The sequence below is a fragment of the Ochlerotatus camptorhynchus genome, unplaced genomic scaffold, assembly GCF_037179485.1.
Source record: "Ochlerotatus camptorhynchus isolate MF236.1 unplaced genomic scaffold, CSIRO-AGI_Acam_v1.1 ptg000700l, whole genome shotgun sequence".
In the NCBI taxonomy this organism is placed as follows: Eukaryota; Metazoa; Arthropoda; class Insecta; order Diptera; family Culicidae; genus Ochlerotatus; species Ochlerotatus camptorhynchus.
The window spans coordinates 4,111-22,368 of record NW_027041176.1 but is presented as its reverse complement, the minus strand read 5'-3'; the positions used below and the strand labels follow the sequence as shown (position 1 = coordinate 22,368).

Sequence of the window (18,258 nt, the reverse complement as noted above, 5' to 3'; positions counted from 1 at the left end):
GGTCAGCAAAATGGTCACTTTTACACCCCGTGAAAGCTTTCTCGATATAAATTGCCTTCTACCCGGCTCGAAGGACCAATGTTGAAGATAGACGTTTTGCCGCACTAGAAGGACTTTCTTCGCTAGTAGATAGACGAACACTGCAGTAATAACTGCCCACAACTGAACCACCGATCACTAAGTCCCTTCTTACGGGGGAACTTTAATGCACACTCGATCACTTTGTCATCGACCGACCAGAGAAACAGGCGACGTAGGTACTATTTCCTTTAACGTGTATTTTGTAACTGAACTATTTACATAAATTTGCTCGTCCCTTCTCTCCTACTGTGACCATCGCTATCTATAGGTAGTTATCGTAATACAAAATTCTCTCTCTCTCTCTCTCTCTCTCTCTCTCTCTCTCTCTCTCTCTCTCTCTCTCTCTCTCTCTCTCTCTCTCTCTCTCTCTCTCTCTCTCTCTCTCTCTCTCTCTCTCTCTCTCTCTCCCTGCTCGCAATTCAATAACAGTCCGTACCGTTTGGAATGGTAATTCAACACTTAACTAATTGGATTGATATTTACAAAATCTTATTCCTATCTCCAACAAATAATTTCAGTTAGTTAGTTGTGAGAAAACTTATCTGGGAGAAAAACTGGCAGCACCGGCCCAATCGGTTGTTTTTCTACTTGTTCTCGTAGACGAAGATCCTCCGGCAGCAGTTTGGCCCACACCAATACATTTTACTCCACTTCTTTTTATTCCTTCTCTCGGCAGCACTTAACCTTTATCCACGCATGAACCGTCAACACTTCAACATAATTTTCTTCGAAACCAGCACAACACAATAATTATTATTTGTTTCATTATTATTTTTCAACACAGAACGTTTTTAAACACACAAAATCCATACCATTCTCAATGATTTTCCAGTATCCTCACACAGAAAGCTTTAACACAAGTGAAAAACAAACACTATCAACATTAAGCAAAATCAATTTCATTGCTGCGCAGAGACCATACACAACGGCTTTATTCGAGCAAAACTGCTGCAATTTCAATTAACTATCCACCATTCCTCCATCTTCGCATGAGCACACATGGGTCTCACAAAAACCATTTGATACACGAAAAGCTCAGACTGGTGACTTCTGAGAAAGCCGTACCGCGAAAACGAGAGCACAAGCACAAAACAACCGTTTCGAATGAGAGTCGTGAGCGAACTACGAAGAACACAATATTCAGTTAGCATTAACATTAAGTCAGACCCAAAATAGTTTTTTTTTAAGTTTGTTAAAGAGAAACAGAAATCAAGGAGCTGTCCATCAAAAATGCGATTCAACTACAACACTGGCAACACGCCTAATGAGATCAGTAACTTATTTGATGGATTTTTTTTTCAGGACATTTATGCAACTCATGATGAGAACGAGCGAGATTATCAATATTTTTCAAATCTCCGAAAGCCAATGATGAACATAACAGTTGATAATGTACCCGTCGATGAAATTCTTCGTGCTCTTGAAACCTTGGATGCTTCAAACTCGGCTTCAAAGGGCGCTGGACCAGGTGGTTTACCACTTATATTTATAAAGTCACTTTCAAAGGAGCTAGCTTAACCTTTATTTTGGGAATTTAATCCCTTTCTGGAGTCCAGTGTTATCCCAAAAACATAAGTACCGTGGAATTGCCGTGGAATTGCTGTAATATAATGCATTCCTAAACTATTCGAATCCATCATTAACGACAATGTAATCTCACAGGCTAAATTGAGTAATTTAATTCATAAACGATGTTATTTTGCAAAAAATAAACGATCTAGAGTTTAAAGATATTTACAGGGTGTTTGGTTCCGGGTTTTACATATTTTCACGGTAGATAGGGCTCCTGAAGTTATGAAAAAATCCCCAAGAAACATAGGGTCGGAAATGACTGCTAAGTGAGTTATTCAACTTTTTATGTTTTTTTTTGTATTGCCAACTTTGGTTAGCTATATTTTTTTAATCTTAATGTGGTTTTCTGATTTGAACATACCAAATGAAAGATTAAAGTCTTAGCTATCAATGATCTTTGAAAAAGAACTCGATTAGAGTTAATTATCATGCATTAAAATTGAAAAGTATGTTGAAAGTACCAAAAAAACTGGTGAAATTTCATACATTTTAGTGTTTTTAATTTGAAAATTTTCATTTCTGTTTATTTAGTTGTTCTACAAAACATTTTCCCTGCAGTTCCCTGGATTTGTGCCTTTGGTAGTAACCTTGTAGACTTTATGGTTTCTTCGTAGTTATTGATTTAAAACAGCCATAAAAACTTGTGACGTTTTCATAAAATGCGCTATAGTCACGCTATTCGTTCGTACGTTCGGCTGTTGCAGTGGACTACGCACATGAAAATTTGGTAGAATGTTATTGTAAATGTTTAGCTACATTTTTAACTTTTGATTACCGCACATCTCCTGCGCCGAAAGAAAACATAACTGCGGAGATGTTTCGCGGTATCGAACATTGCTCAGTCTCAGCAGAAAACACAACGAGAGACACCGAATCGGCGAATTCTTAGAGCGGAAGGGAGAGAAGTAGGTAGTGGTAATAAGTCGATGTCCTTTTTATTTCATAGCATTCGCATCTCAGCTGCGGTGCTGTTTCGATGGAAGAGTGTGGAGCTCCGCTGCATCTGTATACATACTTAGAATTTTTACAGGAGTTAGTATTTTTACTGGATTTTTGGATTACTGACTCGGTTAAAATTCAAATGACTGTTACTCGTAAAGATTGGATAAAATCGATTTTTTTTTTTATTTTTGATCATTACACGGGGTTAACAGAAGTTTGTCTGTAAATTTTCGTAACACATTTTTTCAACTTTGAATTTTTCACAGATTTTTTAAATTTTACCGAAGAGTTCCGCAATTCAAAAACTCGGTTAAAATTAGTGACTTGATAAGTGTGTACTGATGTATGGTTGATGAAGAGGCTAGCATGTGGAGGGTATTCTCGGGCTAGTGAATGCCACCCATCCCCACTTATAATTCAGTAATACACTATTTATTCATTTCTGTTTGATATGTTTAAAGTTTTCAAACAGAAATGAGCATTGCAGTGTAGTTACCAATTTTCCAAATCATAGACTTCAGATAACTGTTCAAAGTCTAAGATTTTTTATAACGGAATCATCAACAAAAAACCAAATACCACTATGACAAACGCGATCGGGCTTAAGGGATCTTTACATAGAAATTGTTTTAAGGTGATACGATCCAGAACCTCGGGCTCTGGTTCCACTTCACTTTTTCCAGGAGGCCATTATCTGCTACCGGAAAACATACAATAACAAAACTGTGATGATAATTTAGTGCCTCAAATCGCAATAGTGCCCGAGATTAACTCCCTAGAAAACTCGAAGTGGCAGTGAAAGTGCCTAGGGAGTTAATCTCGGGCACTATTGTGATTTGAGGCACTAAATTGTCATCACAGTTTTGTTATTGTATGTTTTCCGGTAGCAGATAATGGACTCCTTCGTTGTTTGATAAATTGCTGTGACTCGAGTGACACTTGCCTTTGATAAAAAAAAACACGTCTACTGAGAATTCATATTTGTAAAAAAAAATCATCTATCAATGAAACAGTCATCGGTCGTCATTGAAAAGCAATGCAACTATGTTCTGTCAATCTAATTGAAACTTTTATTGGCTCTGTTGTCTTGTGAATTTTAGCTATAACGGCCTCTTTTCTAATTTTTATCTCCCAATCTATGGAATCTACACGAAAACTATATTTGAACGAAATTTCTAGAACAGTATAAGGAACATTATGCCGATGCCAGAGAACTCGTTTTGGAGATACTTGTATTGTTTAAATAAAAAAACATTGTTCCGTAATACATACATCACACGTGCATGGAAACGATGAAAACGCAAGGTAGTTCACAATGCGTCTCCATCAAGTCAGGGCAGCTATGAGTAACTTACAAGCTGTGTGGACCTTGACTAAATATGCCACTTTGCATACTTAGTTTTTCCAAAATTTATCTAGACTAACATTTGAGAAGGGTCCAACTTTTTCTACCGATTTTTTTCAAAAAAATATTATGGAAAAATGACAACTCCTACAAAAATGTGTTGTATGGATGACTTTTAGGAAATTGTTCAAATTATTGAAAAAAAAATACTGTAAAAATTTCATTAGAGACCTACACTGAAAAAAAATCGATTTTTTAAATTTAAAGTCGATTTAAAAAAAATGGCCATGTTTGATTTGGATAAAACTTTGCCTCAAGATAGGTAATTATGTTAACTACATTGCGAGATGGGCACTTTTAAGGCAAAAAAAAGTTTTTCTTATAAAAACTTTTTCATGTCTGAACTGATTTTTTAACGTACCATTTTTACACAACACTAAACCAGTGAAGCTCAAAATCATCTCAGAACCCAATGAAGCTCCATTTGTGATTCAAGTTTGTTTAATCTACTACTAATCACTTGGATTTATCGAGAATTCTATATGAAAAGGGCTTATATCATTAGAAAATAATATAATTGATTATATTGTCTACTACTGAGGCAAAATCCGATACTCCTATAGCAACTTAGAGTTCTTAGCTCAAATTATCCATAAAGAATAAGGTATGAATAAAATTTAAATTGAGATCTTCTTTCGAATCAACAACGATTTGAGAAGTCAACGTATCGCATCATAATTCTATATGCCCTTTTGTTATTTATACCTAAACCATTAACATTATATACCTATCATTTCATTCCACCTATGATAACTATAAAACTAAGGTTGATTTCATACAAGCAGCAGTCAATCTGATAACGAAAGTTGTGAAGACAAATTGTAGTAAAATTATTATCATGGACCAAAGTAGTAATTTAAGGCTCAAAGGATTGAAATGTTGTGCAAATATAAATAATCCTAGATGCAACCGAAATAAGTTACGGGCCATATCGGCAACGATGGTAGAAAAAATACATTCTATGGGATATAACCACGAAATTGATGAAACGATGAGCATTTGTGAGTCATGCCGTAGCGTGATATCTCATAATAGAAGTCCAATTATGAAAAAACGCCGATCGGTTGGACATGAAGTAAATATCCAACCATCAACTAGTGGGCAGCAGCATAGTGATGATCCAGGTCTATCAATGAGTGGCCATCAATCCGTAGATGAGCTAGGTAAGAACAGTCATCCTGATGATTCTATCAACTTTTAACTGCAACCTCCTTATTGCATTTATTAATTATTTGTTCTTCTTCTTTCCTTCAGATACGGTACCATCAGTTCCATCATTGGAGTCAGTTCCATCAGCAGATGATCTGCAACGCCCATACAATGTTGAGAAGTTTAATGGCTTTGTGGAAACGTTGAATTTATTTCCAATTTCTTCAAGGAACATGAGGAGCATGGACTATCGTTCAATAAAATCTCTAGAAATTACACAAGCAGTGCGAAAAAATATATTTGGCCTAGATACAGCAGACATTAGCAAAGTAGAGGCATACGAAGAAATGATTGTGCAGCTAAAGGAGAAGTTCAATTCCCCTACAGCTGACAGAAAAGATCAGATAACAGTATTATCAGTATTGCCAAAGTCTTGGTCCGTGAATAAAGTTGTAGCAGAATTCAACGCACCAACGTACATGGTGAGGCAGTTGAAGAGCCTTGTTAATGAGCAGGGTATTCTAAGCACACCCAACAAAAGAAGTGGGCATGGGATCAACGATGATACAAAAAAACTAGTTAGGGAATTTTTTGATGACAATGATATTAGTAGACCTATGCCCGGAACAAATGATTTTGTTTCCGAGTTTAGAAATGGACGAAAAGAACACGTTCAAAAACGCCTGTTTATGATGCCCCTCTAAGAAACGTACATTGTTTTTTGTTGATAAATATAAAGATATTAATATTGGATTCACTGTATTTACACAATTGCGACCAAAATATTGCATTTCGCTTGATTCTAGTGGTATACATAATGTATGTATTTGTACAATTCATGGAAATGTAAAATTAATGATCAACAGTTTAAGAACTATGTCACAAGATGCAATAATAGAAAAAATGCTTTGTCATATTTCTACTAGAACAACTGATTGCTTTTTCCGTGCTTGCAAAAAGTGTGCTTCCAATGAATGAAAAATATTGAAGAGGAACTCACTTTGCTATTAGAATCAAATGACAAACAAGATGTTGTGTTTCAACAGTGGCTGAATACTAATCGTTGTAATTTGGAAACGATTATCAAGCCTGTTGATGAATTTGTTCGGTATCTCACTGATAAAATTAACAAACTTATTCTAAGAAATAAAAAAGAATCATTAAAAGAAGGCGAAATTCTAATACCTAACAGTTTGTGATTTTTTCTGAAAATTATTCATTCATTATCCAAAACGCTGCTCAAGGATATCACTGGAATAATTCTCAAGCAACAAAACATCCATTGGAAGTTTATTATAAGAAAGACAATAAACTTGAAAATGTTAGTTTCATTATCATATCAGAAGTAATTACTCACGATAGAGTTGCAGATCAGTTGTTCATCTCAAAAATGATAGATTTTATTAAACAATCGATAGATTTTTCTAAAATAACTTTTATGTCAGATGGGGCAGCATCACAATACAAAAATAAAATAAAAAAAATTTGCTAGTCTATGTAGATTTCAGTCAAAGCATGGATTATAAGCAGAATGGCATTTTTTGCTACGTCTTATGGGAAAGGTCCCTGTGATGCCATTGGTGGCACTCTCAAGCGAATGGCAAAGAGAGCTAATCTTGCTCGAGATTATGGAAACACCATAACAACTCCACGAGAATTATATAACTGGGCAGTTGAACAAACAGATAAAAATATCACAAAACTACGTTTCGAGTACATATCCACTGAACAGTACATCGAATTGTCAGAAGAACTCTAAGAACTATATAACAGCACAAAGACAATATATGGCACACAGAAATTCCACAGTTTTGTGCCTATAACTGGTGACAAAGTAGCGGCAAAAAGGTATTTTAATTTAGAAGATGAACCAAAAATATTTAACTTGATTGGAAAAAGGAAAAAATAACATTTATGAAAATATTTTTTGACAAGGTGTACATGTCCAAATAGTTTTATTGAACTCTGAGTGGGTGCTGCCAATTCCAAATACGATTTGGCGAGAAATGCATCATGAGCCCTTTTCATATGAAATTCTCGATTAATCAAAGTGAACTTAAATGTACAAAATTGAATCACAAATTGAGCTTCATTGGATTCTGAGATGATTTTGAGCTTCACTGGTTTAGTTTTGTGTGAAAATGGCAAATCAAAAAAAAATCAGTTCAGACATGAAAAAGTTTATGTACGAAAAACATTTTTTCCTTAAAAGTGCCCATCTCGCAATGTATGGACGGTTGGTAGTAAACATAATTACCTATCTTGAGGCAAATCGACTTTAAACATAAAAATCGATTTTTTTTTCCGTTCTTTTTGTTTCCGATAACTTGGACGATTTCCTAAAAGTCATCCATACACCACAGTTTTGTAGAAGTTGTCATTTTTCCATAATATTTTTTTGAAAAAATCGGCAGAAAAAGTTTGGCCCTTCTCAAATGTTAGTCTAGATAAATTTTGGAAAAACTAAGTATGCAAGTGGCATATTTAGTCAAGGTCCACACATCCAGAAAGTTTCATTGAAATCTGAGAGGGTGCTGCCTGCTCCGAATACGATTTGGCGCGAAATGCGTCAATTTTGTTTATAAATACATTTGCGTCGTTTTCAAATGTTACGACTGATATGTAAAAAGTCATTTTGTTCCCCAATATTCGATCAAGTTAGCGCTTCTGTCGTGAACAAATCATCAGAACTACCCTAGCCTCTCTACATATAAGCATTTGTTGTGCCAAGTGAAGCCGCATTAACTGATCAAAACGTTTCTTTCAACCTCCGTTGGCCTTATGTCTCATGATACCTTGACAGCTTGTGCGTCTAAAGCCGAAGTTTCATTTTTCACTTTGATCCTTTTTTGTGAATGTTTTGAAGAAATTGATTAAGGTACCCCGGTCACACTTTTCCCATTTTTATCCTCTGATATCTCAAGACATCATTCATAATAAATTAAACATGTGTTGGTTTTTATAAACCAATTTTTCGGTAATGAAAAATTCATGGTACTTATATTCAGGAAATATGCAATAAATGAGGAAAAAGTTTGAAAGCCCCTTATTGACCGTATTTATAACAAGCTCAAAAGATTAATTAAGTTAATTATTTAAAAAATAGCTTTAAAACTAAAAATTGCCAAACAAAAGATGCGAAAATTAAGCAAGACTCGACAACAAGAGATAAGTAGATTTAAAATAAATTTCTTTGACAATCTATGGCCATCTATGAAAACAAGATTGATGTTTCTCGGTTGGCTTTTGTTTTAACAACTGATGTAGCTTAAAATCAGTTAGACCCTTATGAAGTGAAATGAACAGTTATAAACCAAGATTAAAAGATACACAGGATACAAAGAATTTATAAGATTTACAAATTAAAAGGTAAATATGCTTTTTTTGCTGAATAGGCAGCTTATTTCACCAAATATTGTTGCTAGACTTTCAAAAGTCCGAACGGCACTAAGTTGCTAGCCCATGCTATTGTATAAAAAAAAAACATTTTTCATTCATAACTGGACTTCTCAAAAGTGCGGCATCGCTAATAAAAATGCGCTTTTATGTTATATCGTCTGTGTGTCTGCTGTGCACTTTTTCTTTGTAACCCAAGGAAAACATGGGAACCGAAACTATTTAACGTAAAAGCACACTTTTTTTTAACAATTCCGTGCTTTTAGTCGCACTTATAATCAGGTGAAAATTTGCCCTATGAGTCTTCATTGCAAGACACCCTATATTACACTATATCTGCTATAGTCTGATCATACTATTAGATTATGATTTAGTTTTGAATTACAAATAAACCACATTGTTATTGAATATGAACATAAGTTCAATCTGTAACATTTGAAACACTTCAAGGTGCAAGTTTGAAGTTCAAAATAGTGTTGCAAAAGCTGTTTTGTAATACAATTTGTATGAATACAGCTAAATGTCAATTGAAGAATCTTAAAATTTAATATTTTTTATTTAAATTGATACTTCTTGATTATTAAAGTCGATCAGATCAGTGAACTTATACTAATAAAACAACAACATTTGGATATAAAATTTGTCGAAATTACCGGTAATAACAGTTACGGCAAAACCAGTTACGGTAAAACCATATAAACATCCCTAGTATATAAACCTGGTTTATAAGATAGAATCTATCTACTGGTTCATAAAGAAATATGTTTTGTCAACTGTGTGCAAAGTTATTACAAAATCCGTGAGCAAAACTATGTATGCCAAGCATGAATAAAACAAACAAAACATACCAAAGCTATGATCTCTCATGCAATCTAATGACAGTGGAAACGTCTGGTCATCAATTTGCACCTTTCCTTCTAGTGTTCCAAAATGTTCGTAATGGGTTTGGTGGTACCTAAAAAGAATTAAAAACCATTAAATATATCCTGCCTTCCATCTTGAAACAGAAAACAAACTTTTTCAAATTCTTGAAATGATCTCTACTCCATAATTCTTTCGCCATGGCACGTGCCACTGGTTTGGGGTCCATATCGTTTGCAAAGTTGTAATATGGCATATCAGTCTTCCAAAATGCATTCAGCTTGACATTCATTTGTTGAGAGTGGTCATTCTCAAATCGCATTATTCCTTGATACTCTATCTTCCATTTTTTCATTGGTATGATGGGAATCAACTTCAATCCTTCAACTTCATAGCTTCCCAATTCACTATCTAATTGTTTCATACAAGTATCAGGAAGTCTTGGCGATACCAAAAGACGGTCACTAAATTCTGAGACCTTCAGGTACAGGAATCCGTTTACAGTGTTATTTTTCCTTCTAGCAGTGCCACATACTATCCATGATGATTTAGAATTAGCTCCATTGAAGTACACAGCATCGATAGCCTGTGTCGTTAAAAAAAATCAGGTAATGGCAATTAAAAAATATCATAAATATCTCTGAAAATTTAAAGCTGATGATCGTTGTGCGGATTCTTGCATTTGTGCATTTTAGATTGAGGCTTGAGAAAAGAACGCCAGGAGGGGGGGTTTGTTGAAACAACTTGGACTGGATCAAACCATCGAGCTTTGCTGTGATAATCAGAGTACTATATGCATTGACAAAAATGGAGGATATACGCCGCGAACCAAGCATGTAGACAGGCTCATACGTCATCACTTCATATGATATGCCCTCGACCACTAGATTGTTAGGTCGAATTACGTAAGCACCGATCAACAGATTGCACATGGTCTGACGAAGACTCTTGAACGGATCAAGCTGGAACAAATCCGAGCTGCTATGGGGGTGGACGCATCAGCTTAATGGGGAGTGTTGAAATGCGATCGAATAAGCTGTGCTTTATCGGTACAGCATATCTATGATAGAGTATTATTTAACCCAACCTTGAATGGTTTTATACCAGTGTGTCATGATTTTTAAATTCTCTGCTGTAGTGTACTTTTTCTCTACACTTTGTAACACACAATTAGCAACACGGACGTACATTCGAATCTGCGCGTGTTTCTCTCTATAATAGTAATTTATCAAAGCTAACAATATTTCAAGTGAATGGGCGGTGGACTGAACCACCGAACCCGTCTGCCAATGCACTGGTCGAGTTGCCGTGAAATTCGTCCTATGTTTAAAATTGTGCCGACTATCAGAGTAAGGTAATATTGAAGTCTTATAATAAGTAGGCCAGTAAGAATTGGACGATTCTTGAGTGCTGTGACAAAGTGGAAATTACCAGCTCAATAAAACTATTCGTAGATACTAATTTGGTCTATGATTATACCCCTACAGGGTTCCTAAAATATTCTTTTAGAAATCATTAAACTCAACCTACATGTATACTCGATGAAAGAGGTTGTGGTCTATCTAAGCTTGCATACAGTTGTTTATCGTTTTTCTCAGTAGATACCCGACTTTGCTCTAAATTCTTTTTTATCTGAAAACAAAGCTTGATGATAATCGATTAATATCAACATAGTTTAATCATTGTTACCTTCCTAAAGCGTAACAATGTACTCATCACACAATATTTAAGAAAATATAATCTGCCTGGCTCTCTATAAATATTGAACACTGGATCTATCTTAATGATCATCAGAAACCGAATTAACCAGGCGACTAGGACTATCAGCAGAATTGTGATGAAAAATCCACACGCCATTGAAATCAGGTGTTAAATAGCCAATAATACGAGTTGACAAGTCGATGGTTTAAACTGTACTGATGCACCGACATTTTGAGGTTTGAACATATCTACAGCAGTAAATGGCGTCCAGCTGATAATGAGGAGATAGGAGAAGCATTGCTAGCAACAGTCGGTGCACCTGGTTAATAATAGATAAGATTGTTGAATTCTAAAAGGTTGTCGAATGTCTGTACATATTATTTTGAGATAAACTTACATATGAGCTAAATTAACGAACCAATAATAAAGCGATTATATTACTGTGAGTGACAGAAAAGTGGAATCAACAGTTTGAATTGATGTTTACTAGGGAGCGCGTGGTTTTTTTTTTTCAAATGTCTTTTAATTATTCGTAAAACGTGCACATTTCATTTTCATTTTTGTCCCAGCTTCCGGGAACTCCTGAAAATATCCGGCTATGCCAAGTAGCCGGAATAACTGGTAAAAACGCGGGAAATTAGTGGCAGAAAAAATAAATAATTATACCTTGTTATCAATACTGGTGACATGTCTTTTAAGTTTATCAGTCTTCATATATGTTTAAATTGTAAAGTTTTTTATTTCGATTTAAGTGTAATGTACATTATTCAATTCCTATAATTTGATTTATGGCTCGAATTCATAATATAAAAAAATAAAGAATTAAATGTTTTATAAACTAGTTTTAATAGTGTTGTGTTCTTTCCCATAACAGAATTTTTACATCTCTTCGAGTTGATTTTGTCTCTGCTACAACTTTGCTGAAGACCAGTTTTAGATTGATCGTCAGGATAATTAGGTATTAATTGATTAGAAAGCTGATATTCTTCTGTCATGCTCCAGCAACTGCTCAGCAGGCAACATTGATGAATTTGGCGCGAAGAATAGGGCAATTAAATTCACCATACATGGGAATCACAAAATACTCAATAATGACTATAAAGTAACAATTTTTGATGGAAAATGGGACGAACCATGAAATGAGTAATGTTTGACACATTTGTGAGTAATTCTTACTACTAACATTTACTTAACAGATACTAATTAATTTATGTTGACAAATAATTTAATTTAATTTCTCCTCGAAAATGCTAACTTTATAGTTATTATTGAGTCCTTAATAAACATTATTGAGTATTTTGAGCTTACCGTGTACTGCAAGATGCAGTGTTGCCCTGGATAGAGCCGATCAGTTACATCAGAAAATTATCGGTTTTAAAATCAATTAGAGTAGGTGTTAAAGTAATAGCGGTGTACTTATAGTTGCGGTATGGGGATTATTATGTTGGTAGTATTCCTATAATAGTGGAATCCACTAGAAACCAATGCATTCCACTAATATAGGAACCACCGTTAGCAACTACAACAACTATTGGAACAGTGTTCCTATTAATGGAGTTTTCGAAATATTCAGAATGTTATATTTTTACCGTTTAAAAATTATATGCACCATCCCTCTTCAACGAGGGAGTCTGATAAAGAGAGATGATCAACCCGATTCGTACCTTCCTCAAAGTTGTCCTTGCTCGCTTTCTACTCAATATATACAATTTTCACACTACCGTACTCTAACGGAACTATCAACTCTATACTTTGATCTCCTCAGCTGTCGTATAAAATTACCACTTTGAGCCTGTTATTTGAAACTTAGCATCTTTAACTATGTAAAATTCGAGGGGGGCGACTCTATCTACGATGCAGAAAAAAATGTGTTTTGCTTTGGGCTGAGAAGACAAAAAGAAGATTGATGACTATTCTGAAGATTTCTTGCGAAAAGATGATGTGAGATGCAAGTAGATGCGAGAAATGAAAGAAGATTTTTCGAAGATTGATTCGCTAGTGTGACATTTGTTGAGGATCTAGAATTGAGATTCAGATGTGGTAAAATTTACATATTTACACATTATTTTCAAGAAATAAAGATCGTTTTAAAATTAAATAAAGTGTTGTGTAAAGTACGAGTGGAAGTTTTATCACTCCTTGGTGAACTTGAGTACCTACTCCGCCGATTTTGCCGTTCCGTTTTTGGTGACTAGTGTTCGTGTGTGATCCCGAAATACCCCGCCGGAAAACCGCGATCCTGCCCTAACAAATTATTATAACATATTATAACTCTCCGGTCTGAACCTAGCCTTATGTTCTAATATCACAGCATTATGAATACGAAAAAAATTTCACCACGTATTTTTTATTACATCCCACAGTGATCATCGGGAGGTAGCTGTTACGTCGCGAGAGTGTCGTGTGTGTTTTTGTATAGGATAGAGCTTTTCGTTTCAGATCTTATGCTTGGCTCCAACTATTTCCCAGGTTTCAGTTCACCTTCGTCAATCAAGCCGCAAGGAATAACTTTTCGTCGTGCTCTCGAATGTGTTCGCGATCCGAGGCTTTGAGATCGTGGTAATCATTTTATTTTTGTCTGTTCCTTCTGTTTGGCTTAGTCGTTGGTTTTTTATTTTTGTCTGTTCCTTCTGTTTGGCTTAGTCGTTGGTTTTGGCTAAACGTCGGTTAGCCGGGTTCGTCGTTGTGCGCGGTTCGTCGGTATCATCACGCCGTCAGGCATCATTGACTTCTATCAACACGGTATTACCGGACCAAAGTGGTGCTTCCTATAAATCTTCTTCCCCGGGGTGACCACCGTGTTTTCAATACCAGAAGAAACGGTGCGCTTTCTGTTGTATAGTGGATCGTTTTCTCTTCGTCCTGCTTCCATTGTGGAGACTCTACGGTTCACAATCTCGAATGTTATCGCACTTTTTATATTTTATTTTAATTTGATATTTTATCACAACCCAAACAATCTCGAAAGGATGGTCGACAAAGAAGGAAGAGACGAATTAGCGAGCAAGCGAAGATGATACGGAATGGAAGTTAAGTCTCGCACGGAGTTCAAGGAGCAAAATAAGATTTAAATGTTAACCATAAAAAAGGCTTGTTTGTGAGGTGTTGAGTTGATGTTTTATTAGTGATGATTACGTTTCCACAAAACAGAATCTATAAGTGGCGCGTAGCAAAGTGAAAAATTAAGTTGTGATCAATCAATTATGTGTAACAGTGGGTGGTATGGCAGAGGCTCGGCTAAAGGCACAGATCTACTGACAGCTTCTTATTTGGTTTTGGTAAATGTGCATCAACGAAAAACCAACAGCTCTTCTGGATCTCCGAAAATAATGCTACGTGTCCGGGGATTTTATGCTGCTCGTGAAGAACACTAATTATATGCTGCGCATTGAACCATTTCTGGAAACTGGCAGGTCGATTAAGAGGGGTGATCTTTCTTCCTAGGCACTAACTAATTCTTTCAATCAAACTGAAGGCCGACAATTTCAAGGTGATAGGGGATCTATCAAGCAAATTTTATTCGTAATAATGTTGCATAAACATTTAAGTTACTTGAATCTGTGAATAGTTACCTCTCTTAACCTAGCCACTAAAGGCGTGGTTTTGAAACATGCGATGGCTTCTATTTACTACTGGACCGATTTATGAATACTGTCCGGTAAGAGATTTTCTCGTCATCCCAGAGCATATGTAGTGTGCTTGCCATGCGATGTACGTTGCAAATATAATGGAGACTTCGACAGCGCTCATTAACACCTGTGAAATTGCTTAAGGGGAACTTAACCACTCCGAAAAAAAATAATTGCGTTTTGATTGTTCAAAAAATATTGGAAAAATATCAACAATCTGAAATAATTTTTTTTTGTTTTCTAATTTAAAAAAAATCAACTCTTTGGTTTTCATGGAGGTCAAATTTTTTCAAGATGAGAAAAAAAATTTAACATGGAAATTCTCCCAGAAATCTTAAAAAAAAACTGATTTTATTGGATTTTTGATAATTTTTCCCAAATTTTTAAGAAAAATAAAAACGTTTCAGAAAAAAAATTCTCAGGGCGGTAAACTTCCCCTTCAAAAACCAATATATTTGATATAATTGAAAACGGGCGTAAAGTCCCAGTTGATCCTGGAAAACCTTTACGTTGAAGAATGTATTATGAAATCTGAGTGATTTAGAAATTACATTTGCTCAGATCTCATATTTGGCATTCAATTGTAATCCGCAGCTATTTCACTGCGTAGCTATTCAGATTTACTATCCTGCCCGCTTTTGTCTAGTCAAAGGAGCGCACAATGGGTTACAGGTCGGTCGTAATTCTATGTTTTTTATGTGACTAGCTTACATGTTTTACTTTAAAATAGGAAAGCATATGACATATACGATCGGTTCGCAACGTTTGATTACTATCGCTGGTAATTTGAACGTAAATAAGAAAGATTAGCGTTTATAAAAAAAAAGTTGAATATTGACAACTTCATTGTTTTACAACTCAGAAACATTTGTATTTTATCTTAAATAGTCATATTTATATCACAACAAAAAATAAGGAATTTAAAATGACATGTAAATTAAAAACATTTTAAAATTACATCGCTTTAAAATATGTTTTAATTTAATTTTTCATTAAAAATCGTGCACATTAAAATAGCATGATAAAACTCAAAAAATTTCACGGTTATTCGATTAACTTTCTCTTGCAGTGTACTATTCTCCACCCGATAAAAAAAAACTTATCGAAAAACATCGAATTTTCAACGAAAAAACCTATAAATTTACATGCTCGTGTAAATTTAAATAAAAAAAAACATTGAGAAAGCCAATATGGTGGACACAGCTAGATTATTCCTTTATCTAACGTCGGTCTCTGTTCCGCAATCTAGTGCAAATCACCGATATACATCGATTGCCAGTCATTGACGGCAATCGAATGTGCAGGAAGGCAGCTTCCACACCTGCGTAGAATATCGCACCCATTCAAACACACATGGGTCCAACGGCCTTGCTTCTCTTTCGAAGGAAGACGTGACCAGAGATTTTTATGCCTCAGATAAATCCCATCCACCTCGGCCGGGATTGAACCCAGACCCATTGGGGTGAGAAAGCAGTCATGTTTACCACTACACCACCAACGCCGGCTATTCGATCAGTTTTTTCTCCGCCGCATATAGCTCGTGTCACTTCTTAGTGGAAAATGTCGGAAAAAGTGTATTGTATGTGTAACGGTTTATCGTGAATAGGACGCTACAAATACAAAATGATTGACAGACCAAATATTGATTAACACTCCGAAAAGCGTTTAACGGCAAGTTTGCAACGGCATAGCTTAGCCATTTCTTGATGAATTTAAAAAATTGTGGTACTTCTAGGGCCTGTTAATTATTTTGATTGAAAAAGGATTGAAAATAGGATCATCTACTTTTATTAAAAGTGAAAAGAGTCGTTACATCATGGGATCGTCCGATATCCTCCGAAAGATCCGTAAGAGTGGTCCATGGATTATACTGATCCTAGAGCTCTGCGGTTTTTCGAAAACACTTGGAACTGTAATATAAGATAGAATTTAGGATAGTGACATAAAAATGGACCCAGATGGCCAAAGGACCATCCTCCGGAACATCCGTAAAATTGTCAATCAATGAAACTGATCCTAGAGCTCAGCGGTATTTTGTTTAAACACTTGGAACTGTGACACAAGAAAAATGTTTACGTCGTTACGTAAACATGAACCTGAGTGGCCATTGGACCATCCTCTGGAAGATCCTGAAGATCCGTAAAAGTGGTCAATCCATGAAACTGATCCTAGAGCTCCATGGTTTTTTTTTTCAAAAACATTTGGAACGGTGATATCAGAATGAATAAGGGGCCGTGACATAAACATGGGAGATCTGAAACATCCATAATTCCTTGAAACTGATACTAGAGTTCCGTGTTTTTTTAATCGTCTTCTGAAATGTTTACATTTTGCCCTCTACCAAAACATACGGAATGGCTCCACGCCACCAGGTTGAATGAACAACTGTTTTTCTGAATGTGCACGGACACACCTAGGCAGTTAAAGTTAGCTGGTTCAATTCAAGATTTTTGGCTAAGCTTCAACCATTTTGAAATCCTCAGCTGAAGCTGAACACTTTATTTACAAAAATGTCGAGGAATTTCGTATAAACAAGTTCGTTTATTGGCTGATGCCCATAGTTATCTGGGCCATGTTTATATCACGACCCCAATATTACAGTTCCTAATATTTTTGACAAAAACTGAGGAACTCTAGAATCAATTTCATGGCTTTACCACTTCTACGGATTTTCAGGATCTTTCAGAGGACGGTCCCATCGGCATCCGGTTTCATGTTTATGCCACGTCCCTAAATTCTATCTTTTATCACAGTTCCAAGAGTTTTCGAATAATCCATGGGGTTTTCACAGTTTCACGGATCTACTTTTATGGACATTCCGGATCTTACAGAGAACGTTACAATGGCCATACAAGTTTATGTTTATGTCACGACCCCAAGTTCTTTCATATATCTCAGTTCGAAGTGTTTTCGAAAAAACCGCGGAACTCTAGAATCAGTATCATGGATGGACTGGTCATTCGGGTCCATGTTCATTAGACTATCCGACTAGATTTGTGCTTTAAGGTGAAAAAACCTTTCTCTGAAAGTTTTAGCTCATTTAGTGGTAGGATGAGCTGGCGCTTATAGTTTGCATTTTGTATGGAGATTTTGGATTAAAGACGTGACAAAATACACTCCTACACTCCATCGATAATAAAAAAGTTTTCTTAATCTCGATTTGATTGAGATTTTCAAAACTTGTAGTTCAAACAATGAGTAACAACTTTGCTGAAGACTGCATTATGAATCCGGTTAGTGTCATTAAGATATTCGCTTTTGAATGTATATGAGCATTTTGTATATAAAAATTTCAACCAAATCCCCTATACAAACATTAAACCAACAGCACCAAGTTACGTCCAATACAGCTGCAGCATTCAGAGAGTGGTTATCTCACCTACTCATACGAGTCTGGATGTTGGCCTGTGGAAAATATGAACTTTTTTTTTTAGTGGTAAGCTGCCTGTATTTTGTTGCAATATACGATCAAAATGCATTGACAAAAAAATATCCTTAATACCAACTTGAATCGTGATGCTG

At 35.6% G+C, this 18,258-nt stretch overlaps 1 protein-coding gene across 1 annotated transcript in view; it reads right to left on the bottom strand.

Moving 5' to 3' along the window:
* Positions 1 to 11,038, bottom strand: part of LOC135714717 (uncharacterized) — a gene marked incomplete at its 5' end in the record, with an annotated part of 28,923 nt that extends 17,885 nt beyond the window's left edge. Inside the window, 3 exons of the mRNA XM_065238111.1 lie at positions 9,394 to 9,500; positions 9,562 to 9,992; positions 10,937 to 11,038. Coding sequence (XP_065094183.1) covers positions 9,394 to 9,500; positions 9,562 to 9,992; positions 10,937 to 11,038 — 640 coding nt within the window. The remainder of the gene's footprint in view (positions 1 to 9,393; positions 9,501 to 9,561; positions 9,993 to 10,936) is intronic.
* Between the last annotated feature and the right edge of the window lie 7,220 nt (positions 11,039 to 18,258).